This window comes from Schistocerca americana, chromosome 2 (genome assembly GCF_021461395.2).
Source record: "Schistocerca americana isolate TAMUIC-IGC-003095 chromosome 2, iqSchAmer2.1, whole genome shotgun sequence".
In the NCBI taxonomy this organism is placed as follows: domain Eukaryota; kingdom Metazoa; phylum Arthropoda; class Insecta; order Orthoptera; family Acrididae; genus Schistocerca; species Schistocerca americana.
Window position 1 is genome coordinate 324165574 of NC_060120.1, and position 25968 is coordinate 324191541.

General features: G+C 43.5%; 1 protein-coding gene across 1 annotated transcript in view; it reads right to left on the reverse strand.

Moving 5' to 3' along the window:
* LOC124595538 (acyl-CoA Delta-9 desaturase-like) overlaps positions 1-25968 on the reverse strand; it is a 120700-nt gene that overhangs the window by 18350 nt on the left and 76382 nt on the right. Inside the window, exons 2-3 of the mRNA XM_047134312.1 lie at positions 18489-18786; positions 2373-2503 (exon numbers count right to left, since the gene is read on the reverse strand). Coding sequence (XP_046990268.1) covers positions 2373-2503; positions 18489-18768 — 411 coding nt within the window. The 5' untranslated portion in view covers positions 18769-18786. The remainder of the gene's footprint in view (positions 1-2372; positions 2504-18488; positions 18787-25968) is intronic.

Here is a 25968-nt window from a genome sequence, read left to right on the forward strand (position 1 = left end):
CATTGTAGTAAACTGGAACTGCTAATATTTACAGAATTAATACACTGTCAGAATGAAACATAATTATGAACTTTTAATAAATTTATCATACGCAAAATACCCAATCTTGACAGTTGTGGCCAAGTGCTGTCAAGAGTGATATCCAACAGACATTTTACTAAAGCTTGTCAAACAGACCCTAGGAAGATAGTCACCTGTAGAGTGAAGGAATTGCCTACAAAACAGTGTTTCAAATTCTGTTTACACTGTTTCTTTTCAAACTGTTTTGGGGAGGCGGTAAATGCAAGGATTTAGTGCAGGAGGCAATTGTTGCAAAGTTCCCGGGAAGGGCAGTTCGTCTGCTTAGTGAGAAATTTCAAGAGACAGTCTCGGTGATTAGATGGCGAATGAACAGGAAGACCGTCTAAGTTAAACGAACAGAATCTGTTAAATATTTCTCACTCTAGTGCAGCAAAGCCCAGCAAAATCATTGCGCAAGATGGCACAAGGAAAAAGACCCAGCTTTGCAATACTGCAAATGGTTTACATCTTTTATTGAGAGGAATACCACTGATATTTTTGACGTCAGCTTGTCTACAGACGAGGCCTCCTTCCACCTCTCTGGTCATGTAAACACACAAAACACACGATTACGGTTAATGAAGACTCCTCTGGCCGTGCTTGAAACGCCACTGCATAGTCAGAAAATAGGAGCGTAGATAGCAATATCAAGACATCACAATATTGGAACTTAATTTTTTGAATAAACCGTGAACAGTGGACGGTATTTCTCAGTGATCCATGCTTTCAATTGCTACCTAAAGGAAGAAACTACTCCAAATTTCAACACTATAATGCTACTGCGTACACAGTTAACAACACTATGCGTCTTCTGGAAGTGCTTTTTAGGGAATGTGTCATCTCAAAAATACTATGGCCCCTTTCTCACTGGATCTTACGCCACCAGACTTTTGTTTGTGGAGCAGCAAAATCTGTAGCGTATCGTAATCCCTACGAATGCTTTATGACTTAAAAAGTGAAATAAATACACTCATGCTCGTAAACTAAGGATAATGCTGATGCATGGTGAATCAACGCTCTGGTGGGCGGTTTGTGGGTTTACAGACGACTGAATAGACATGGTTTATTCGCCCGGAGACCTGCAAGGTGCATTCCACTGACTACTGCCCGTAAAGCCTGGTGTCGAGAACAGTGGTCCCAGGTTATGTTCACGAACGAGTGCAGGTATAGTCAGAACAGTGATTCTCGCCGGTTTTTCATCTGGCGTGAACCAGGAACCAACAAACCCCTTAATGTCCTTGAAAGGGACCTGTATGGAGATCGTGGTTTGATGGTGTAGGGTGGGATTATGATTGGTGCACGTACCCCCGTGCATGTCTTTGACAGAGGAACTGTGACAGGTCAGGTGTATCGGGACGTCATTTTGCACCAGTATGTCCGCTGTTTTAGGGGTGCAGTGGGTCCCACCTTCCTCCTGATGGATGATAACGCACGGCCCCACAGAGTTGCCATCGTTGAGGAGTACCTTGAAACAGAAGATATCTGGTGAATGGAGTGGCCTGCCTGTTCTCCAGACCTAAACCCCATCGAGCACGTCTGGGATGCTCTCGGTCTACGTATCGCTGCACGTCTTCAAACACCTACGACACTTCAGGAGCTCCGACAGGCACTGGTGCAAGAATGGGAGGCTATACCCCGGCAGCTACTCGACCACCTGATACAGAGTATGCCAACCCGTAGTGCGGCCTGTGTACGTGTGCGTGGTCATCATATCCCATATTGATGTCGGGGTACATTCGCAGGAAACAGTGGCGTTTTGTAGCACATTTGCTTCGGGACGATTTTCTCAACTTATCACGAATACCGTGGACTTACAGATCTGTGTCGTGTGTGTTCCCTATGTGCCTATGCTACTAGCGCCAGTTGTGTATAGTGCCACGTTGTGTGGCACAACATTCTGCAATTATCCTTAATTTATGAGCATGAGTGTATGTACGTGAGAAGTATATCACAATAAGATCTTGAGAAGCTGTTTTCCAATAAAATTCAGCGCGTCCAGACTTGTACAGCCGTCAGTGGACGTAATTTCCAACATATGTTGTGACTGCGTATCAACTTTCCGAACACACAGTAATAGAACAGCCGTGCGGGGTAGCCGTGTGGTCTTGGGCGCGTAGCCACGGCTCGCGCGGCTATCCCCTTCGGAGGTTCGAGTCCTCCCTCGGGCATGGGTGTGTGTGGTGTCGTTAGCGTAAGTTGGATTAAATAGTGTGTAAGATTAGGGACCGATGACCTTAGCAGTTTGGTCCCATAGGAACTTAGCACAAATTTCCAATTTGTAAGAGAACAGATGAGCTGTGGGAGGGACGTACCTGGAAGGCGATGGTGTTGCAGATGACGAGCAGCAGGCGGAGCGGCCACTTGGCTTTGTAGGAACGGTGGGCCCACAGCCGGTGCGCCCCTGCCGTCACGCCCATGCCTCCCAGACCGCCCAGGAAGTACACTGAAAACAGCGAAGTCAGTAAGCACATTACGTCACTCCCTTTAGCCACTTATTCCTAACGACAAACTACCTGCAGCAATCGTCTCACCTGCTAAACAAATTTTTTGAGTGATGCGATTGCATAATATTTGTGTGAAAATTTAAGATTACCACTGAGAGGGGAAGAATCCATTACATCAACAATAAGTGTCGATTATGGATTACTAGACTAAGTCAGAGACTTCAGACAGCTTGAGTGTAATATGACACACAGTATGACATAGCCATTGAAGATAAGTTTGCCATGTGGCAAAAGTGAGATGTTGGGAAGGTACTTCAGAAGGGAAACATAAATAAAAATCTTTATACAGGGTCACTAACTATTGCCACCTAGAATAGCTCCGAAAGTATGACAGTAGCTGAAAATTTTGTGGTATTTGTTGCATGGGACAACGGGGGTCATAATATGACGTTGGTTTTTCTTTTGCTAGGTGGGATCGCGTCAGAGATATGAAGGCTAACATTGTTTTTTTTTTTTTTTTTATGGAATGCTATAGTTTGCTACTTATTTTCTGATAGCGGCTGTCGAGACGAATCCAATGATGTGTAACAGTAAGGTCTTTGAAGGTCAACGAAGGTTACAAAGAAGGCATGAACGTCAATTTACAGAAGGTGTTAGAAGTGATGACAATCGGTATCAGTGCAGTACTGCAAACGTCTTGTCACGGATTGAGGGGTATTCCTTATCACTTCGGCACTTATCGAAGCACATGCTCTGACAATTCTCTCTTGCATATCTTCAGGTATGGTTGGAACGTCTTTATAAACAATGTCTTTTACAAATCCCCACAACAAAAAATCCAGAGGCGTCAAGTCTGGCGAACGAGCCGGCCACGACACGTCTTCTCCGCGTGCAGTCCAACGATTTGGGAATTGTCTCTGCAACTCATTTCTAGCCATCACCGAACATAATGCCGGACACACATCGTGTTGATACCACATTCTGTTACTTGTTGCTAAAGGAAAAGACCATGTTTCTTGCAGGAATGTGGTGTACTTCCTACCATTAAGATTTCCTTCGATGAAATAGGGGCCTATAATTCTGTCCTCCAGAATCCCATACCATACATTCACCGACCACCGTTTTTGGTGTGCAACTTGCAGCACCCAGCACGGATTTTCAGTTGCCCAGTAATGCATGTTATGCAAATTAACATTTCCATGGTTCGTGAATGTAGCCTCGTCAGTAGATAAAATCAAATTAATAAATGTCTCATCCCTCTGAATCTGAAGTTAAGCCCATCTGCAGAATTCAATGCGACGCATAGAACCCGTACCAATTAATTCTTGGTGGATACTGATATGGGAAGGATGACATTTATGGCGATGCAGAACACCAACAACACTACTCTGGCTGTTGCCAGGTTCCATTGTGATTTGACGCGAACTAACACAAGGATCTCGAACGACAGTGGCAAGAGAACCAATTTAGTTAGTAACTTTTCTTTGTCGGATATGTTTCCGATGCGTTAAAGATCCAGTTGTTCTCAATTTATCTTACACATATTTAAATGTACGACGTGCAGGGTGAGTACGTTGAGGATATCTTTCAGCGTATAAGTCTCTAGCTCTCACTGAAATTCGGTGGCATTCTTCGCAAATGAGAAGCATATCGGCTTGTTCTTCGAAGGAATACGTCATTCACATTCGCTTGATTGGACGAAACTAGCCTTAACGTTCCTATTATTATTGTATGCGACACCGTCGAATGGTGTTTACATGTCAATGGCACGTTAGATGGACACGCCGTATTCGGTGAATATTTACTATTTGCACGATATAGGAGAGAGAATTGCAAGAGCATGTGTCTCGATAAGTGCTGAAGTGATAAGGAATACCACTCAATCCACGATACGACGATTGCAGCACTGCATTGATACCAATGGTCATCATTTCGAACACTTTCTTTAAATGGACGTTCATGCCACCTTTGCGACATTCGTTGACCTTCAAAGATCTTGCTGTTACACATTATTGGATTCGTCTCAATTCATTTTTGGAACACAACCTACGACCATCTTAGAGACAGAAGTGATGACACTTTCTGCAGGACCTGACCATCATTTTGCAGCACAATGCTCAAGCACGTACAGTGGAAGCTGTTATTGATTTGTTTGACTGATGGGGCTGTTAAGTGCTATACCACCTACAGCACTCTCCTGATTTACCACTCGTGAGTTCAACTCGATTTCTAAACTGAAGGAAACACTTCGCGGCATTCGTTTCAGAACTGCTACAAATTCGTCGGGCAATAGACCGTGCCGCTTGAATTGTCAGCACAACTGGCACTGCTAAGAGTATCCTACGACTTCCACATCGCTGGCAACGGGTTATACATAAGGCTGGTGACTACTTTGAAGGTTAGTAAAACTCTGAAACACGTATCTATTTTGTACGAGCTTTAAATAAATAGTTGCCACTATTAAAGTTACAACCCTCGTATTTTCATAAAAGGCATAAAAAGGAGTAGCAGAAGTAAATGTGAATTTGCGAATTTTCAGGAAGGGATTGTAAGCTGTGAGCGAAAACTTCGTATACTACATGAGATACTTTTAATCGTACAAACAGTGGAAACTGTTTCGTCTGCATCCCGCACAGATTATAAACGGTATATTTTTACAATTACCTGCTTGTTTTCAACTTCATATACCAAATCAAACTTGGTTTACATACATAAAAAGTTCTCTCTCATCGCGCAGTTCTGCCCGCAGCTCGTGGTCTATTGGATTGCGTTGCTGCCTCTGGATCACGGAGTTCCGGGTTCGATTCCCGGCGGGGTTGGCGTGTTTCTCTGTCCGCGGACTGGGTGGTTGTGTTGTCCTCATAATTTCATTACCATCATCATTTGTGACAGTAGCTAGACTGGACTGTGAAAAAAATTGGACGTGAGCTGATGACCTTGCAGTTGAGCGCCCCACAAACCAAACATCATCATCATCATCGCGCAGATTAGCAGTAAACCACGCATAACGAGTTGCTGGAAGTCCCCTAAAGAAATACTGAGCCTCTACAGCCGTCCATAATTGCGAAAGTGTTGACGGTGAAGGATTTTGTGTACGAAATGACCTCTCGATTACATCCAATAAATGTTCGATGGGATACATGTCGGGCGATCTCGCGGCCATATCCTTCGCTCGAATTGTCCAGAATGTTCTTCATAAGAATTATGAACAATTGTGGCACGGTGAAATGGCGAATTGTCATCCATAAAAATTATATCGTTGTTTGGGAACTTGTGTCCATGAATGGCTGCGAATGATATCCTAGTAGCCGAACATAACCTTTCCCTGTCAGTGATCGGTTCATGTGGGCCAGAGACCCAGTCCATTCCAAGGCCGGCCGGAGTGGCCGAGCGGTTCTAGGCGCTACAGTCTGGAACCGCGCGACCGCTACGGTCGCAGGTTCGAATCCTGCCCCCGGCATGGATGTGTGTGATGTCCTTAGGTTAGTTAGGTTTAAGTAGTTCTAATTTCTAGGGGACTCATGACCTCAGAAGTTAAGTCCCATAGTGCTCAGAGCCATTTGAACCTTTTTTGAATCCATTACACGTAAACATAGCTGACACAATTATACAGCAACCACCAGCTTGCACTGTACCTTGTTGTTAACATGCGTCCATGACTTCGCGGGGTCCGCGGCACACTCGAACCCTACCAGCAGCTCTTACCTGCTAAAATCGGTACTCATCTGATCAGGGTACGATTTTCCAGTCGTCTAGGGTGCACGCGATATGATCACGAGCCCAGAAGAGGCGCTGCAGGTGATGTCGTGCTGTAGTAAAAGCACTCTTGTCGGCCGCCTGCTGCCGTAGACCATTATCGCAAAATCTCGCCACGCTCTCCTAACGGATACGTTCGTCGTACGCTTCACATTGATTTCTACGAATATTTTTCAATGTTGCTCGTCTGTTAGCACTGAAAGCTTCATGCAGATGCCATTGCTCTCGGTCGTTAAGTGAACATAGTCAGCCACTGCTTTGTCTGTGGTGATAGGTAATGCCTGAAATTTGGTATCCTCGACACACGCTTGATGCTGAGGATCTCGGAATATTGAATTCCCTAACGATTTCAGAAATGGAATTTCCCAGCCGTCTATATGCAACTACCATTCCGCGTTCAAAGTCTGTTAATCCCCGCCGAGCAACTGTAATCACGCCGGAAACCTTTTCACTTGAATCACCTGAGTACAAATGACAGCTCCGCCACTGCACTGCCCTTTCATTGCTTGTGTAAGCGATACTACCACCATCTGTATATGTACATACCCCTATCACATGACTTTTGTCACCTCAGTGAATACCATAAATTTGGACGAAATCGGTGATGACGTGTAGGCGAAGTCCCCGTGTCGGTTTCGATTCGATGGCCAGCCAGGTTAGAGCCCTTGCTGCCGCCATACAGCTGCCAGCACATTAGCTACATAATTTTGTCAAATATTGTTTCTGTTATCCTTTGTACGCACTGTAAGTAAAATTTTATTAGTTACTGTCCTTTCTGATGTTGCTATTTTAATGGACAGCAGTGTTGTAAGTAACGGTATATGTATTCATCCTTTCTTTCACTTGACGATATTCTTTGCAATAGTTCACGAGAGCAGGCGAGGTTTTCTGCTGGTCGTGAAGACGCAGCAGCTGAAGTCGCCTGCGAGGAGCGGCCGGCCAGCTATCACGGTGAGCGGACGTGTCATGCAGCCCAGCTCGTTGTGCAAGGTGCGTGTTTACGACGGCGCCCCACCGGCGACTCACTGCCGGAAGTAGCCGTCTGTTGCCTGTCCACCTGTGATGTCTGCACTTAAATAAGACTAGCGTTTGTGTAATGGAGTGCACAACAAATCTGTAAGATTGAATCGGCTAGTCTCGTTTACATTCAACGATTCAGGAGACATACTCCGCGAGTCCAAAAGTTTGGACACTGGATTAATAAAAACATAAGAGAAAAGTTAATACAGTAGCTTTAACGCCTCAGCTGTTTCCCCACTTGAGTACAACGCAAAGAACGTTCATACGACGATGTCAGCGAGGTGGATGTTGCTCAACTAGCGTTCTACACTGGCTGGAATGTTAATTTCTGCGCTTGTAAGCGTACTGTCATATCGCTGGCTTAGTTGCGGAGTATCTTTGCGGGCAGTCGCGTCTGCAGAGTCGAGCGCGGGACACGGAACTGTTGTGTTGTGTGTAGCTTTGTATGTGAGAGGCATTGTTAGTATGGAAGTTGAAGTGTTGCTACAAGTGCTATTACAGTAAAGTGATAAAATAAGCAAACGATTCAGAGGAAAGTGCGTCAAGAAGTAATTTAAAAAATGAGGAGTGCTGCTGATAACGTATTTGTGTACCCTCTCGTAGCGTGTCGTACCGTACAGTATCAATCATCCGCACCGTGTTCGGTCTCCCAGAATGAACTAATGTAATCAGAAAAAAATGAGTTACCACAAAAGAGTGCAGTCAAGTGCCAGTGTCTCGTAGCGAGCATGAGGACGTTCGTTCGATCATCGCGTTCCGCATTATCAACAATCAGCCGCGCCGCGACGGTTACGCGCACGCTCGTACAAGTGAGAACTGAGAACTGAATAATTAACTCTATAATCGGTGTTATATCGTTACTAGTGTCAAGGAGGACTGGTACCAAAAGAAATCTGTGTATGCGTGACGAGCGTAAGAACTTTCGTGCGATCATTCGGCTTCCCCCGCGTCGTGTCGGTTACGCGTACGCTCGTCTGAGTGATTTTGTGGACTGGTAATCATCCATTAATTGTGATAAACACTTGTGAATTAGAATGTAAACAGTGCAACCTCCGATTTTCTTTAATCTTCTCAGAATATAGTTGTTTATACCAGACGTCGAGCAGTGCTGCGTTTTAACGTTGAGTGGCTCCCCTAAACGCGCTTGCATATTTAGATACATAATTTCAGGCAAGCCAGCAGCAGTGTGGAGCAGAACAGTACGACCGCCGCGGGATTATCAGGTACGTGGTGTGGACAGGGCGCACGGTCGAAACGAGGAACAGTTTAAGGCACCCCACCCATTTGTACCCTCGGGCGTGTTACACACTGTGTCGTTTTATGGTAGATTCTTATAGATAACACCAATTCTCTTCACCAGTGATGATTTTTCCAGAAAAGAGCTGCCTTTGTTTTGCATTTCAATCAAGTTCCGGCAGGCATCCATGCGTCGTTGTTTTGTTCTGTAGTCAAGGTTTGCGAGACACTTTCTCTTCTTCAAAACATTCAAAAGGCTATCTTCATCATTTGAGTTAGAGAAGTTGCTCCATTGCAATGTGACACACTACGGTAGAACGTCCACTGCTTACTTCTGCCTGCTAACAACTGACTGGTTCAATGCACGTCCGTTGTTTACAATTGTTAATTCAACATGCCACGGGAAGTTACACGCTGACGTCGCTTATATGCCAGGAATAAAATCAGTTTTGGAACATAATACATGGACGATGTGCGTACAGATTTGCTCCAATGAAGCAAAATGTTATTAACATACACAAACGATACAGAGAGTGAAATCCAACGACAATTTGTGTTTTTGTGTAGTTTATAGATATGTTTTATAGATATGGCTTCCTGTGGCTTGATATAGAGTAATAATGTAATTATAATTTACTCGAATGCCTTTTTTTCTGTGAAAATAAGCTCACGGGACAAAAAATTTGTCCATCTAGAGAAATCACTACAGACATAATTTAATACCGGATAATCCCGCCCCTGGATTGATAACCGCCTGGATTAGGCTAGGAAGTTGTCTTCAGGTTAAGCCGTCAAATTGCGGGGATGCTAATGTCGGCGTTTTACCCACTGTTCCAACTTGTCCCACAGATTTTCTATGGGGCTCGAATCAGGTGATTTTGCAGGGCAATCAACATGTAAGGAGGTGGGGAGTGACCAGAAAACCAATCATATATTCTTCCAGTGCGATAAACTGTGCTATTGATTTATGTGCCTGTGTTAGCAATGGTCTCCTGCGAGGTGACCGATTAAAATTATTTACTGCCTGCAGTTCCCGTCGCAATATTCTCTTGCTAACAGGCGTGGAAGGTCTATCATTCCTTGCCTGTAGCAATTACTGTCGGATTTAGTATCGATTTTGATTCATAATTTCGTGAAACGCCTCTCCGGTTCCTCTCACGCAGGATCTACACTAAGATGATAAAAGTCATGGGATTCCTCCTAACATCGTGTCGGACCTCCTTTGGACTCAACAAGTCGCTGGAAGTCCCCTGCAGAAAAATTGAGCCATGCTGCCTCTATAGCCGTCCATAATTGGTTCAAATGGCTCTAATCACTATGGGACTTAACATCTTAGGTCATCAATACCCTAGACTTAGAACTACTTAAACCTAACTAACCTAAGGACATCACACACATCCATGCCCGAGGCAGGATTCGAACCGTTGACTGTAGCAGCAGCGTGGTTCCGGACTGAGGCGCCTAGAACCGCTCGCCCATAATTGCGAACGTGTTACCGGCTCAGGATTTTGTACCGACATCTCGATTATGTACCGTAAATGGTCGGCGGGATTCATTTCGGGCGATATGGGTAGCCAAATTATTCGCTCGAATTGTCCAGAATGTTCTTAAAACACTTGTGAACAGTTGTGGTCTTGTGACACAAGAGATTGTCATCCGCTAATATTCAATCGTTGTTTGGGAACATGAAGTCCATGAATGCCTTCAAATGGTCTCCAAGTAGTCAGGTAGCCGAAAATAGCAATTTTGCAGTCAATGATTGGTTCAGTTGGACCAGTTTTACAGCCCATACCATTATGGGCCCACAGTGCCTCGTGGACAACTGGGGTCTGTACCACACTAGAACAAGTTACGTCCTTACATTTACCCACGTGTCCGCCCCCGGTAGCTGAGTGGTCAGCGCGACAGAATGTCAATCCTAAGAGCCCAGGTTCGATTCCCGGCTGGGTTGGAGATTTTCTACGTTCTGGGACTAATCATCATCATTTCACCCCCATCGACGAGCAAATCACGAAGTGGCGTCAAATCGAAATACTTGCACCAAGCGAATGGTCTACCCGACGGGAGGCCCTAGTCACACTACATTTGCATTTTTATTTACCCATGTATCATTTATTAATGATTTATCAGGTAACGTTCGTTGCCTTCTCAAACTTTTTGCAGATGATGCGTTTATATATGAGGAAATTTTGTCCGCTGTAGTAAAGTCCAGTTATATCTCGAAAAATAGGAGCTGGTGCAGTGACTAGCAACTGGCTCCAAACGTAGACAAAACAAAGCTGTGCTCATCACGGAAGCTTGAAGTGCTGTACCATTGACTAATGGATTAATGAGCCGCAACATAGTCGTGTAGCACAACTTCTTGGTAGTAACAGTATCTAGACATATAAAGTGTAACGATCACAGGCGCTCAGTTGTAAGTAATGCAAATTGTATACTTCGATTCATTTGTAAGATACTACGAAACTACAGTTTGTCTGCAAAAGAGATTGCATACGAACCACTTGTACGCCCATTCTTGACTACTGTATTTGTACAAGCCTATGTGAGCTTACCAAGTCGAGTTCAGGAATGTTACAACGAAACGTTTACGTCCGATTTCCTTAAACATTCTTCTCCAACTCGAGCTCAAGCTGCGCTTCTATGGACTTTGTCATCGACAGAGCATTTGACGCCCAGGCAGCAGATAAAGGTGAAAAAAAGATTCATGGACCTGTAACCGAATGACAGACGAGCATAAATAAGGTATCATTCAGAGTATAAGCATATGATGTAACATCGTCTCCGAACTGTAATTTTTCTAAACATAGTCGTTTTATCGAACTGCAGACTTCGAAAAGAAGCGTATTAAAACTTTCGAAGATTAAGAAATCTCTTCCTCAATCAAGCCGATTCATTATTTACAGAGTATAGATGCCTAGTCTATGTCTGTTGAGGGTGAGAAAACCTCATCAAGTAGAAAACCCAATGTGGCTCTGCGACGGATGACTAATGATCTGCATGTAGCCCACCTTTCCTGCCAGAGTTCATAATTCGTCGAAATTTACTTCTAGAACACAATGACTGGAGCATTGATTACTGACTTTCCGCCGAACCTTTGCGGTTAGCTACATATCAGACTGACAGTCGTGACAGAAAGGAAGCAATTTTGCCGTGTTGTAAGGCATCCACGTTCCACACCATAAGTGATAGTTATCTTGACGCAGTAGGCGAACAAGAACATGCTGAAATAAGTATACAGTTTTGCACTTAAAAGTTTCCTAGCTATATCATTTCTTGTCCACTAGTTGTAATACTGTAGATCCACAATGGATAATTAGGCCCCTTGCTGCCATTACAGCAGCCATTGTCCTTCTAAGAAGCTACACATTGAATACAGATTCATTGCATGTCTTTGACCTACCGAAAGCAAGGCTGTTCCCACACCCGCACTGCCCAGACTACAACTGCACTGCCGGATCAATACGGCTATTGTTATCTTAGGCTAACAAGGGGAGGCCGCCAATTGTGAAATTCAGATTCGATTCATACTGCGCATAATAAAAGCTCATGGCCAGAGGTGTAATGTGCCAAAACACCAAGATGCACTTCTCAGCCGTTGTCGAGAAAATCGACAGTTAAAAGAAACCGTTGCGGTGAAATGCTCTCTACGGTTAATAGTTTTATACAGCGTCGTGGCGCAGCGGTAAGCGCTCGGGTTTGTAATCGGAAGGTCGGTCGCCGGATCGAATCTCGCGCCATGCAACATTTTTTTATTATTATTAGTTTTTTGTCATTCAAATATATATATATATATACATATAATATTAATGAATTGCTTATGCATTTTGGTGAAGGCGTATCGCTCTCCAATTGTACCGCCTCCATTTTTCCGTTTGTTTAACAGGGTGTACCAAAGCTCTCACGTCCGCACTGATTTTCGACGATGTTATAAGTTGCGCTAGGGACCGCATCTACCTTCTTTCGAAGTTAGTAGGCAACTACGCTTTTATGCGGCGGCTCGTTTCGGCCCATTCAACAGCTGTCCTTCAAGTGTAACGAGCGAGTAACGGAGCTTATATTTCATACCTGCCACAGCAAATTTGTGTTCGTGGGGTTTCTATTCTAATTCGAACGTTTGACTTACGCTATACGTATTCGTTTCGGAATATCGTTTCTACGTCTTCCGTTAACTATACGTGGTTAACATTATGAAGACAATTAATAACATTTGTGAAATACAACTTTGCGGAAAACATAATGATGTTCGAAGTCGCCAGTTTTTCCACGACAAACGACCTTCAACAACTTATTATATGCATAATTGTTGCAACTGATTGCCGGGAATTATATATATATATATATATATATATATGTGTGTGTGTGTGTGTGTGTGTGTGTGTGTGTGTGTGTGTGTGTGTGTGTGTGTGTGTGTGCGTGTGTATAGACACATTTGAATAACAAAAAACAAATACTAAAAAGAAAATGCATGGCGCGAGATTCGATCCGGCGACCTTCGGATTACGAACCCGAGCCCTTACCGCTGCGCCACGACGCTGTCGATAATTATTAATCGTTGAGAGTATTTCACCGCAACGGTTTATTTTAACTGTAGATTTTGTCGACAACGGCTGAGAAGTGCATCTTGGTGCTTTGCCACATTACACCTCTGGCCATGAGCTTTTATCATGCGCAGTATGAATTGAATCTGAATTTCACAATTGGCGGCCTCCCCTTGTAAGATACGGACGGTTGGGGACAAGTCAAAACAGTTGCTCTGCTGCACCTCACAAGCCGGTACGAACCGCATTCGGGAGGACGACGGTTCAATCCCGCGTCCGGCCATCCTGGGTTAGGTTTCCCGTGGTTTTCCTAAATTGCTTCAGGCAAATTCCGGGATGGTTCCTTTGAAACGGCACGGCCGACTTCCCCATCCTTCCCTAATCCGATGAGACCAATGACGTCGCTGTTTGGTCTCTTCCACCAAATCAGTCTAATGCAATCCAGTACGAACATAAGTCGTAACATGTACGAACCTAATCATTACTTGTAGGAACTATTACTGCAATTGGTTGTAGTTAACTAGTATAGTTGTTTAATGTGACTGCACTATTAGGTATGTAGCCATTACTAGATTGTTTCATTAGCTTCGTGCCGATTTCGACATAACCTACATGAAGTCCTAGTCATTACAATTAATTGTGAGTTGGGTGTAACATTATCGAATAATAAAAACTCTATCCTGTTCACTGTCCCTCAGAAATAAGCTGGTTAAGAAAAAATAGCAAAGTGTTTCGAGGGATTAACAGTCGCTAGCTACTAGTCAGTACACAAGTTCTTTGCTGGGACTGCGTAACCCTGAATTTGAGCAAGCAGACGAAAGCAGAAACCTCCATCTCACCTCTCAAGTTAAAGTCCGCCCAGCATCTACACATGCAGTAGATCGATCTATTTTCATCCAAGGGTATTTTTGTACTTCATCAGTAGGCACTAGTTGACTTCTTGGAGAGAAGAAAACTACAAGACAGGTTGAAACAATTGTCACGCCGGGTTTCCAGAATGGGAACACACATTTCGCGGGAAACGTTCTAGTATTTTAATCCTCTTTGAACACTTTACGAGCTTGTTCTCTACAGGGATGTTCGTAGCAGTGGTTACTGTGTGAAAAGCAGGGCATCTGAATTCAATACAACCTTGTAGCTGCGACTGGTATTTTCCTTCTACCATGGGTGCTACTTCAGGTACATCATAGAGTAGCTTCAAAGGGGTCTGTCCAAAAAGGAGAAGATTTAGCGTCATTTTCAATCTATGGAACGTACCGTGAAGCGTAAATGTGGGTCGTGTGAAATAGCACTGCTGCCGAAACGCAGGTGGCCTATGGTTGTAACATATGACTCCTCGACGCGCTCGTGGTCTCATCCTCTTGACTACTGTGTATATCAGGGCTGGTTCCCAGTACTAAGCGAAAGGGGGCTTTGTCCAGCTTGCAGATGATGAATCAGACTTCAAGTAATCCTTGTAAGTGAGCTGTGCTCGGAACCTAATACAGTGGCGTAAGGACTACTGGCTTTCCAATGATAGTAGGTGTTTCCCAGTACCTGTTCGGCACAAGCTTCTGGAAAATCTCAGCTGTTAGAAGCATCTTCCTGAGGAGTTACGGGGAGTGGGTAAAAACATGGAAACACCAAAAACATGTTGCTGTTGTGGTCTTCAGTTCAGAGACTGGCTAGATGCATCTCTCCATGCTACTCTATCCTGTACAAGCTTCTTCATCTCACAGTACCTACTGCAACCTACATCTTTCTGAACCTGCTCAGTGTATTCATCTCTTGGTCTCCCTCTACGATTTTTACCCTCCACGCTGCCCTCCAATACTAAATTGCTGATCCATTGATGCCTCAGAACATGTCCTACCAACCGATCTCTTCTTCTAGTCAAGTTGTGCCACAAACGTCTCTTCTCCTCAATTCCATTCAATACCTCCTCATTAGTTATGTGATCTACCCATCTAATCGTCAGCATTCTTCTGTAGCACCACATTTCGAAAGCTTCTGTTCTCTTCTTGTCTAAACCACTTATCGTCCACGTTTCACTTCCATACATGGCTACACTCCGTACAAATACTTTCAGAAACGACTTACTGACAATTAAATCTGTACTCCATGTTAACAAATTTCTTTCTTTCAGAAACGCTTTCCTTGCCATTCCCAGTCCACATTTTATATCCTCTCTGCTTCGACCATCATCAGTTATTTTGCTCCCCAAATAGCAAAACTCATCTACTACTTTAAGTGTCTCATTTCCTAATCTAATCCCCTCAGCATCACCCGACTTTATTCGACTACATTCCATTATCCTCATTTTGCTTTTGTTGATGTTCATCTTATATCCTCCTTTCAACACACTGTCCATTCCGTTCAACTGATCTTTCAGGTCCTTTGCTGTCTCTGATAGAATTACAATGCTGTCGGCGAACCTCAAATTTTTTGTTTCTTTTCCATGGAGCTTTCTTTCGTTTCCTTTACTGCTTGCTCAATATACAGATTGAATAACATCAGGGATAGGCTACAACCCTGTCTCATTTCCTTCCCAACCACTGCTTCCCTTTCATACCCTTCGACTCTTATAACTGCCAATATAATACGGTGTTGGAAAACCGTTGGTACTCAAAACAGCATCCAGGTGTATAGAAATGGATAAATACAGGTTCTGCATGGTTTACAAGGGAATCTCATACCATTCTTTCTGCAAAATAAAGGCAAGACCGATAACGATAATGAAAGCAGATAGCGATGATGCACCCTTCTCTCCAATGTAGGCCACGAAGGCTCAATAATACTGAGGTCTGGTGACTGTGATGGCCAGAAAAGATGCGAAAATTCATCCTCGTGTTCACAAAACCAATTCTGGAGGATGCGAGCTGCGTGAAGTGGGGCCTGTCGTCTTGGAACACAGCGTCACCATTGTGGAACAAAATTGTACCACGGGATAGATCTGGTCACCGAAAATGGCGAGATAATCCAGGCAGTAATGCAACCTAGCCAAGTAACCACGGGACCTTTGGAAAACCACGAAAGGCTGCCCAAAATATCATAGGGCACCACCCGCCATGTCTCAGTCCTGGGACGCAAACTCGGCCTAAAGTTCGAGACCGTGAGCAACATACTCAACCAAATGACTTCCTTCCATTGCTCCATAGTCCTAGTTTTTAGACTTCAACACCAAATTTACCTGTTACGGGCATTTGGATCACTGATGAGTGGTTCAGGAATTCCATCCCAGCCAGCAATTCCCAGCTTATGAAGCTTCCTTCGTCTTATTTTGGTGCTAACGGCTAACGGGATTCGCGAGTGCGACATTCATTTCTGTAATGACTTTTGCAGCTATCGTCCCCTTAGTTTTCGTCAAATTCCTCTTCAACACCCGTCTACCACGATCACGGAACTTACATTTCGCATTGGGACTTAGTGGATGCCGTTTTACCTGCAAGTGGCATAAATCTTGGATACGGTGCGTTATAAAACACGAATCACTTCGACTGCCCCGGTTACGGTAGCACTCACCATACGAGCTCCACGTTCGACTTTACTTACTCCGACAAATCCAGTCAAAACTGCACAGAACACTGTTCTGAGAAAGACTGACACAGGCAACGTACTGAGGACGTGACACAGGTGCCGTTCGAGTCAAATACAACAGCGCAACCTTCCAATTAAGCTAGTATCTGTATCTATTGTCTTCAAGCATGCATTTCTCGCAGTGCTTCCATATTTCTGTCCTATAAGTCAAGCACAGAGAACCAATTCGCGTCTGCCAACAATTGTTTCCTTGTAAATTTGGGGAGCAATAAGTCGTGTTAACTGTCTCGCCTGCCTAGCCGCGCTAAGAGTGCGTACACTCTGGTCGCGGACGCGATTAGGACATGGCGCTATGCACTGAGGTGACAAAAGTTCTGGGCTAGCAATATGCACATATACAGATGACGGCAGTATCGCGTACACAAGGTATAGAAGGCAATGCATTGGCAGAGCCGTCATTTGCACACTGGTGATTCATGTGGAAAGGTTTCGACGTGACTTTCACCACACGACGGGAATTAACAGACTTTGAACGCGAAATGACAGTTGGAGCTAGATCCATGGGATATTCAGTTTCGTAAATAGTTACGGAATTCAATTCCGAGATCTACAGTAACGATAGTGTTCCGAGAATATCAAATTTCACACATTACCTCCCATCATGGACAACGCAGCGGCCGACAGCCTTCTCTTAACGACCGAGAGCAGCGGCGTTTGTGTAGAGCTGTCAGTACTAACACACAAGCAACGAGAATTCAATTCCGAGATCTACAGTAACGAGAGTGTTCCGAGAATATCAAATTTCACACATTACCTCCCACCATGGACAATGCAGCGACCGACAGCCTTCTCTTAACGACCGAGAGCAGCGGCGTTTGTGTAGAGTTGTCAATACTGACACACAAGCAACGATGAGTGAAATGATCGCAGAAATAAATACGGGACATTCGACGAACGTATCCCCTAGTACAGTGCGGCGAAATTTGGCCTTTATGTGGCTGACGACCGATGATAGAGCGTTTGCTAAAAGCACGACATCGGTTGCTGTGCCTCTCCTGGGCTTGTGACCATGTCGGTTGCACCATAGACTCTTGGAAGACCGTGACCTGGTCAGATGAGCCCCGACTTCAGTTGGTTAAAGCTGATGGATGGGTTCGAGTGTGGCTCAAATCGCACGATGCCGTGGACGGAAGTTTTCAACAAGGTAGAGAGCAAGCTGGTGGTGTTCCATAATGCTCTGGGCAGTGTTTATGTGGAATGTACTGGAGTCTGTGGTCCAACTGAACCGATCATTGACTGCAAATAGTTATGTTCCGCTACTTGGAGACCATTTGCAGCCCTCTCATGAACCCCATGTCCCCAAACAAGATGGAACTCTGATGGATGACAATGAGCCAAGTCACCAGACCTTAACTGTTTGCGGATGATTTGAAGAACATTCTGGAAAATTGGTGCGAATGATTTGGCTACCCACATCGCCCGACATGAATTCCATCGAACATTTCTGGGACATGCTCGTGCGCAAAGTCCTTCACTGGCAACACTTCTGTTATTATGGAAGGCTGTAGAGGCAGCACGGCTTAATATTTCGGCAGCTCACTTCGAACGACTTGTTGGGTGCATGGCATATCAAGATACTGCACTACGCTGGACAAGAGGAGATCCGCCACGATATTAGGAGGTATTCCAAGACTATTACCATCTCAGTGTACGACCGAAGCACCGACAGGACCATGTTTCCAGTTTTATTGATAACCCGTATTTCCACAACTACTTAAGTCTTTTTCAGGTTGTGCGAGTGATGGTATACAATATTCGCACTGACTTCCATTCAATCAGCGACGGTATACATTCGCCTAGGTTGTTTACGAGGTAGCCGGGCAAAAATAACGTAACATCTCGCATCGCCACTTACCCCAGAAAACAGTGAGCAGCTTGGCTGTGGTGATGGCAAGGTAGAGCCCGTACAGCGATGCGGTGTGCAGGTAGACGAAGGCGATGACGTTGCGCCAGACAATGCGCCACTCGTAGTTCGGTGCAAGATCCAGCTCCAGCTCCTCCGGCTCTGGTTCTGGAGGCGGCAGCTTCTCCGGCTCGGGCTCTGGAGGCGAGCGCTTCTCCAGCGCGGGCAGCCCCGGCCGGCTGTCCGTCTCCGACATGCCCAGCAGCGTCAGAGTCGTCACGTTCGGCGCCATCGCGAAGTGAGCGCTTTCCTGTCAACAACAAAGTGCGGCCGGTCACGAACCTGGCTCTCCAGACAACCTGCTGGCCATTAAAGTAGCAAGTCCAGGAAGGATAGGGAAGGGAACGAAGTTTTACCTGTTCGAATACAGCTGAGTACCGCCACACAACTGTGTCACGTTCTCTAAATCATTTTCTGTATCAGGAACCTGACTGCGGAATAATATTCCACAAAATATTTGAGAAAATCCTTTCAAACTTCAAAGGTCCATGACATATCGAGTTGCTGCACTACACGGGGCCGGGCAAAAGGAGGTCCGACACGAAACGACAGAGACCTTCTGCTATCACAATAGCTTTCTCCTCAGCACCTCGCTCTCATTAACCTCCCCCCCCCCCCCCCCTCCTTCGCCCCCCAACACTTTTCCTCACCTTGTCTACAGAGTTCTATACTGAAATTCTTTTCTTTCCTAGCAGCTATCGTCGCTTTCATTACAATCTTCTACTCCTTCATTATCCTTTCCACTTCTTATAATACCAAAAAAGGCTTCAAAAGTGCTAAACTTATCAAGATTAATCTTAATGCCTCCACTACTTTATTATTTATTTCTTTTCGTTACAGCCATCTATGGGCTACGTTTACACAACTTCCCTCACTTTCTAAAGTACTCTTCTTTCCTCTTTCGCCAGTACTCCTTCATCCGTTAGCTCACTCGTGCACGTTCTTCTGCCGAGAATACTCTGTTGTTCCTCGTTTACTCCTCGAAGAAATCCTACACCTCCGTAACCTTTTTCCTAAAGATCTGCCTGTTCATAATTTCTTCTGCCGTCATCCCGCATTTTTCTAGATCCCAGTGCACTTCTTTCACCAATGGAACTGGTGTTTTCCTGTTCTCCTGGAAGAGAAGAATCTTGTTGGCAAACCTCTCTGATTCCATTCTTTTAATATGTCCATTGTGGTGGTGATATTTTCAAATCGTTGATAAAGTTCTTGATTTGATCTTAATTCATTAGATATTTTTCTGGGCCCAAGAATCTTTCTAAGGAATTTCTTTTCTTTCTTTTCCAAGTCTGGTAGTCCATTCCTGTCTATTGTCTTAGATGCATATAAACATTCAGGTTTGACGACTGTGCTGTACTGCTGGAATTTGGCCTTTATTATTATTATAGTTCCTATTATTATTTTTGGCAATTATTATGATCCAAATTATCATTGTTATATAATATCTAATATTTACTATTCTGAATTCCTCCATTATTTTATCACAATTATTATTGTTACTATTATTATTATTATAACTGTTATTATACTGCCAACTATTATATTTATTAATTACTGTGATTATTATAAAATATTTTTTGTAAATGTTGTTCCTGGTGAGATGTAAGAGAGGTCAGGCTAAATAAGCAATAAATAAATAAACAAAACTTCAACACTCGCCGAGGAAATCAGACTAAACGGTACTGCAAGCCATCTCATGGCATACGCACTCGTGAACTATTTCAAAGATTACCTTACCAGATGAAACAACTTTGTTGCTCACAGGGGATCAGTCACTCCTGAGTAGATGTAATCAACTCTTAAAATATAACCTCCGTGTTACAGAGATTACTAGTTGCGACTGAGCCAGGCGGAGGTTAGTGGCTGTTTCAATAATTTCACGGGTACCAATCACTCACTTTTGCCCCTGCAGCCAAAGAACCTCATGAATAGAATTCAAGCTTTTCCATTATCCATGTCCTGCACCTGCTTATAGCCCATTATAACAACGAGCTTTTTCCTGCCAGAGCTTTTTAACGTTTCTCTCTACCGTGTGCTGGAAAGTACGTAGCGTCACGAGAAAGTCATTAGCCATTAAGGCAGGACAGTAGGTTCTGACGAGCACAGGTTCGACTAGGAAATGATATGTTACACACTGGCCTTCTACCACGCCAGGTATACTACCTAACTGAAGTGTACTCGGGAAGTGTAACGCTGTGCAATACAGGTACAATGGCCTAACATGACTTGATACGTACGTCATTTGGGAGGTGTACCGGGCCCATATGTAGCAGAGAGAGAGAGAGATGTCAACGTTGGCAGCTATAACAACTTTCAACCGTCTAGGCATCGGGCCGAATTGCGTTTGGATGACAAATAATGGCCCATCATTCAATGTCACTTCAACCCTTTGCCAGATTTCATCAACCGTAGTACCCAACCAGATGTTTATGGTGGTTGAGAGATCTGGAGGACGTACCCGCCGGGACCATAGTCGAACACCTTCTGTTTCGAGAGATGTCAGGGCAGCACAACCAACACTTGGTCTTGACTTATCTTGTTGAAATATAACGTCTCGGAGACCTCGATGGAAGGATGCAGCTACTGGGCTTAGTATATTACAATTAAGGCAACGTGGTACGCTTTCTGGCAATAGCGTGTGACGGCGTTCAGCGTTATGCTATTACGATTACTACGCAGCTTCGGTACACTTTTAATGTTGTCGGTGTATTTGACACCAGGCTTAAGTTCAAACAGGCAAAACGGTGAGCGTTTCCTTAATTTTTCGACATTCACCTCGTGTTTCGAATTACTTTTCGTTTCATCAGTAGAGACACACTATTTGTTGATTCGAAACGAACAATAGCTGACAGCTCTTGTTCAGAATCAGCTTTGAGAAGGAAAGATATGAGTGTTGCATGCCTAACTCGAAACACAGAAATACCGCAAGCTCGATTTTAAACTTGTTACGCTGGTAACTGACGTCTGCAGCTGTTCAAGTCTATAATCGGCTACATAGGGCGTAGAGAAGCCCTATTTTGGGGCGGTTGTCCTTTCTTTGTTTTGACTTTGTGATTCCGTATAATTTGGAAGTAACATTAGAAAGCATGTAACTCGGCAGTAGGCGTATCACGCAAGAAGCGCGAACTCAGAGATCGAATATTTTTCTATTATTTTATAAATTATGCTTAAAATCGCACAGTTTGTTGGACAAGCTAAGTAAGTGAATTCTACTAGTTTTAGGCGTACTGTCCAATAAGTGAATTCTACTAGTTTTAGACGTACTGTCCATAATCGAATGTAACATTTTTACTACTTTGTATAAGCACTGGCATTGAGTGGAGTTACGCTGATCTTCATGCCTGCCCTGTAGTGCACCATAGTAATAAATATTCGTTAGGTAATAGACAGAAAGAATTTTATGCTAATTTATGCACAAAATTTTTATGCACAGCCTAGCAACTTGCCGTTAAACCGCTTTCCGCATAAAAAAAAGGTCAGCAACGCGGGGTGTAGTGGTGCTGATACGGTAGCTCACTGCGTTCGTTCAGAGAGCTGGCTGCCCTCTGTAACAAAAAACTGAGTGAAATACTCAACGATGGACTTGAAGGGATAATCATGTGACATCCGCCCCGGTAAAATGCTGATAATAATAACAAAAAAATGGAAGAAAAAGTGATTAGCGTCGCTGCTTCTGGATAGCGGGGCTCCGAGTTCGATTCACGGCCGGGGCGAACATTTTCTCCGCTAGGGAGCTGAGTGTTTGTGCTGTCTCAATCATTAACCTCATTTTCATCGGACGAGCAAGACGCCGAGGTGGCGTCCAATAGAGAGAGCTGCACCTGGAGAACGAAGAACATCAGACCTCGCGGCCAATAATGCCATACGAGCGTTCACTACCGAGAAAAAAAAGCTGATATTGTTGTTAAGTTTGACATAAAATTCATATTAATAATTTGCTTACATTTAGACGTATGTATTGATCAATATGGTGCAGTGATTGAAACACGAGCCTCGCATGAGAGAGGACTGTCGTGTAAATCGTCGTCCTGCCATACAGACTTCACTTTGTAGTGTTTTCACCAAGTAGCTTAACGGATGTGGGAGGACCACTTATTTAAAACTAATACGGCCAATTTCCCTCCTCATTCTCCCGCAATCCTACAATAGGTTCAAACGGCTCTGAGCACTATGGGACTTAACTGCTGAGGTCATCAGTCCCCTAGAACTTAGAACTACTTAAACCTAACTAACCTAAGGATATCACACACATCCATGCCCCAGGCATCCCGCAATCCTAACTTGTGCTCCATCTATAAGGGGCAGTCAAATGAAACCTAGACAGATGGCAAAAAAGTAAGTAAGTTTTTTTTAAAAGGTAGTCGCTGTAACTTTAATACATCTATCGCACTGGAAGAAAAGACAGGCGCGCACCTCTTCGTCCGAAATAATTCGACCGCCCGCAAGTTGCCAATGTTGTTTCGAGTACGCCGCAGAAGTTTCACTGGGACGCTCTTACATATCATCTATACAGTTTCGATCTCTCCCCATGCGATTTCCATATTTTTTGAGTCCTGAAGAAAGACATTCGTGACTGTCGATTTGCTTCGGAGGTAAACATGCATGCCTGGATACAATCATTGTTCTGTAGGCGACTGTAAACACTTTCCAATGAAGGCATCGACCGCCTTTTCTTACAGCGGAATAAAGGTATTAACAATTACGGAGATTGCTTTTGAAATAATACAGTTTATTTCCATCCGTCGCGTTTTCATTTGACTCTCCCTCATATAATGAGCGAGACGGTGAACTCTACCCTTCCTTTCTGCCTTTAACATATTATATATTTCCAGGACTATGTGAAGTCTATTCGTGCACCTAAGATCTTGTAGTATTCCACATCATGTATGTTCAAATGACTTCTGCACTGTAGTCACAGGAAAGAGCCTACTGGTAATACTGTTACGGAGAAACAGAATAAAAAGGTGAAAGGTTGAGAACAATCGAGTCTTTAAGGCGTTGTGTTTTAATCGTATGCAGTGAAATAAACAGCTGCACCCAAACTGTATTATCAGGCACAGCACTTTTCCATCAGATAAGCACACGATCGTAGAATAATATTCCGTCTGTTGTGAAGAAGTTTCCCACGCTCCTGCAACTCTCATTGTTTCCCGATGTAGAAAGCTGGACACAAAACAATATTACAGAAACTTTTATTCCTCGTTTTGTTCACAGCAGCTACGCAAGTTACCAAATCGACTCTCGCGCGAACGCAATTCTCCTACTTATAGGGTATTACAATCCAACTGTTATGCCATCGTTACCACGTATCAGTGAAACACGTCACTTTTGACATGCTTTTGGGGTTTGCATCTAAAATATCATTTCCTCTTTCACTATATTTCGACCACTTTCCTGGCTGTCTTCGTCGGATGTTGAGAGCAAACTCCTTTGCGTACTCTTTGGACATCAACCAGTCTGTCGATAACATGTAGCTTTCAATTTGGTGATATTATCAAAGAAATATGTAAATGATCTATACATAATTACTCACGCGTCTCCTCAGGTGAGCTCTACAGCGATACTGAATTTGAAATGAGTTCCGCTAAAATTGTTGGCCTTACCTTCCCCCGAACAATGGCAACTAATTTACTTCACGAATTTAAATATATCTTCGCTGATGTACTAAATGCTTAAAGAAATACAGCTTTTTTTCTCACATCGCCGTCCAGAAACAGCGGTTTTCCACCAAGGAAAACGTTGATATAAGATATGAGATTTTCTCGTCGAGTTTCTAATTTAAACTTTACCTCGTTGTCCTTCTGGACTTGTTAGCACTTTCTGCACGAAATTTCAGCAACAACAGTGTGAGAGAGTGCCTCAACTACTAACCCTAATGATAAAGAATAAGAATTGTACTCTGTAAATTCACTGCGGTATTTCACAGTTTATTGAGAACGTGGCTCATTAGCGAGCATGCTATGTTTTTATCAGTTCTATTTCTGTTCTAACTCCTATTTAAATAATATGTCTTAAAAACTGATAATTGCTTACATTGACCTGACAGGTAATTTCCAGTTATTTAGACAGTTTCAAGATACACTATCAGACGATGGCATTCTAGCCTACATTGTTCTCGTAGACACGGTTTCCTTACAGGAGTGATACATTTTCGCTGCTTAACGTACATTTCTTATTAAATAATGTTGTTCTTGAAAATTTTAGAAGTCATTTCAAACTAAAGGCAATTTTCTGTTTTTTGTTACTATTATAGATCGAAAGATGACTGTTTAGCAACCGAAACTAGTAATAACTTGCAAAGTAATGTATTAACGCGATAAAGACAATAAGAAGATTTATACAAAATTTTTTAAAACTTTTATACGTAAGTTCGTTTACCTCCGTTACCGTCATATTGGGTAACTCAGGTAAATTAACTTAAGGAATGGTACATTCCATTATGAACATCTTATAATACAAATATATGTATTGAATTTTGTGTTCATTAAACAAAACACTGAACGAAATCGTTTAGAAAAGGAAAATATCCAAAATATCAGGTTAATTAACTATGGAATAGTCCACGTGTGTACTGCCCGTCCATATGGACTGTTCGAGCAAGAAATACGCCGGGAGAAACTGAAGAATCACAACTATGGAATAGATACGAAACAGCAATAATGTTTATCTTATAAAATAGTGACAAAAATGAAGAAGAAGACTTGAGTATAAGCGTATTCAGTAATTGCTCACTTTTATATCTGTAAGGCAGCTAACGCATCTTAAGACAGGAATTACAGTTATGGTTTTCAGGACTGTCCCAACCACTGCATTCAGAGAGACACCAAAAAGTACCAGAAATACACCAGTACCAATTCTCGCCATCTTTGCCGAATTAACCACATGCTACGCACAGATCTTTGCCTGTGGTATGTTGTGCTGGATGATGCTCTGTCTAATAGAAGTTCCATTATGTGAATTTTATCCATAGTGGATGCTGTTGAACTCCGTGACTGTTCCTTATCAGGTGTAGAAAAATTTCCGCTACAAGTCACAATAGGAGATTATTTATTCGTCACACGAGTCCTCATGTGTTTATACATTCATGTACATGTTTATGCCGGCAGCTGTGGCTGAGCGGTTCTAGGCGCTTCAGCCCGGAACCGCGCTGCTGCTACGGTCGCAGGTTCGAATCCTGTCTCGGGCATGGATGTGTGTGATGTCCTTAGGTTGGTTAGGTTTAAGTAGTTCTAAGTCTAGCGGACTGATAACCTCAGATGTTAAGTTCCATAGTGCTTAGAGCCAATTGAACCATTTTTTGAACATGTTATCTGCTTGTGACTAATCAGATACAAATGGAACAACTGTACTTACACAAACATGAAGCATCCTTATCATAATCATGCCGTTGTGACAGATTTTTCACTCAGTTGTACATTTGTTATTTTCGCGT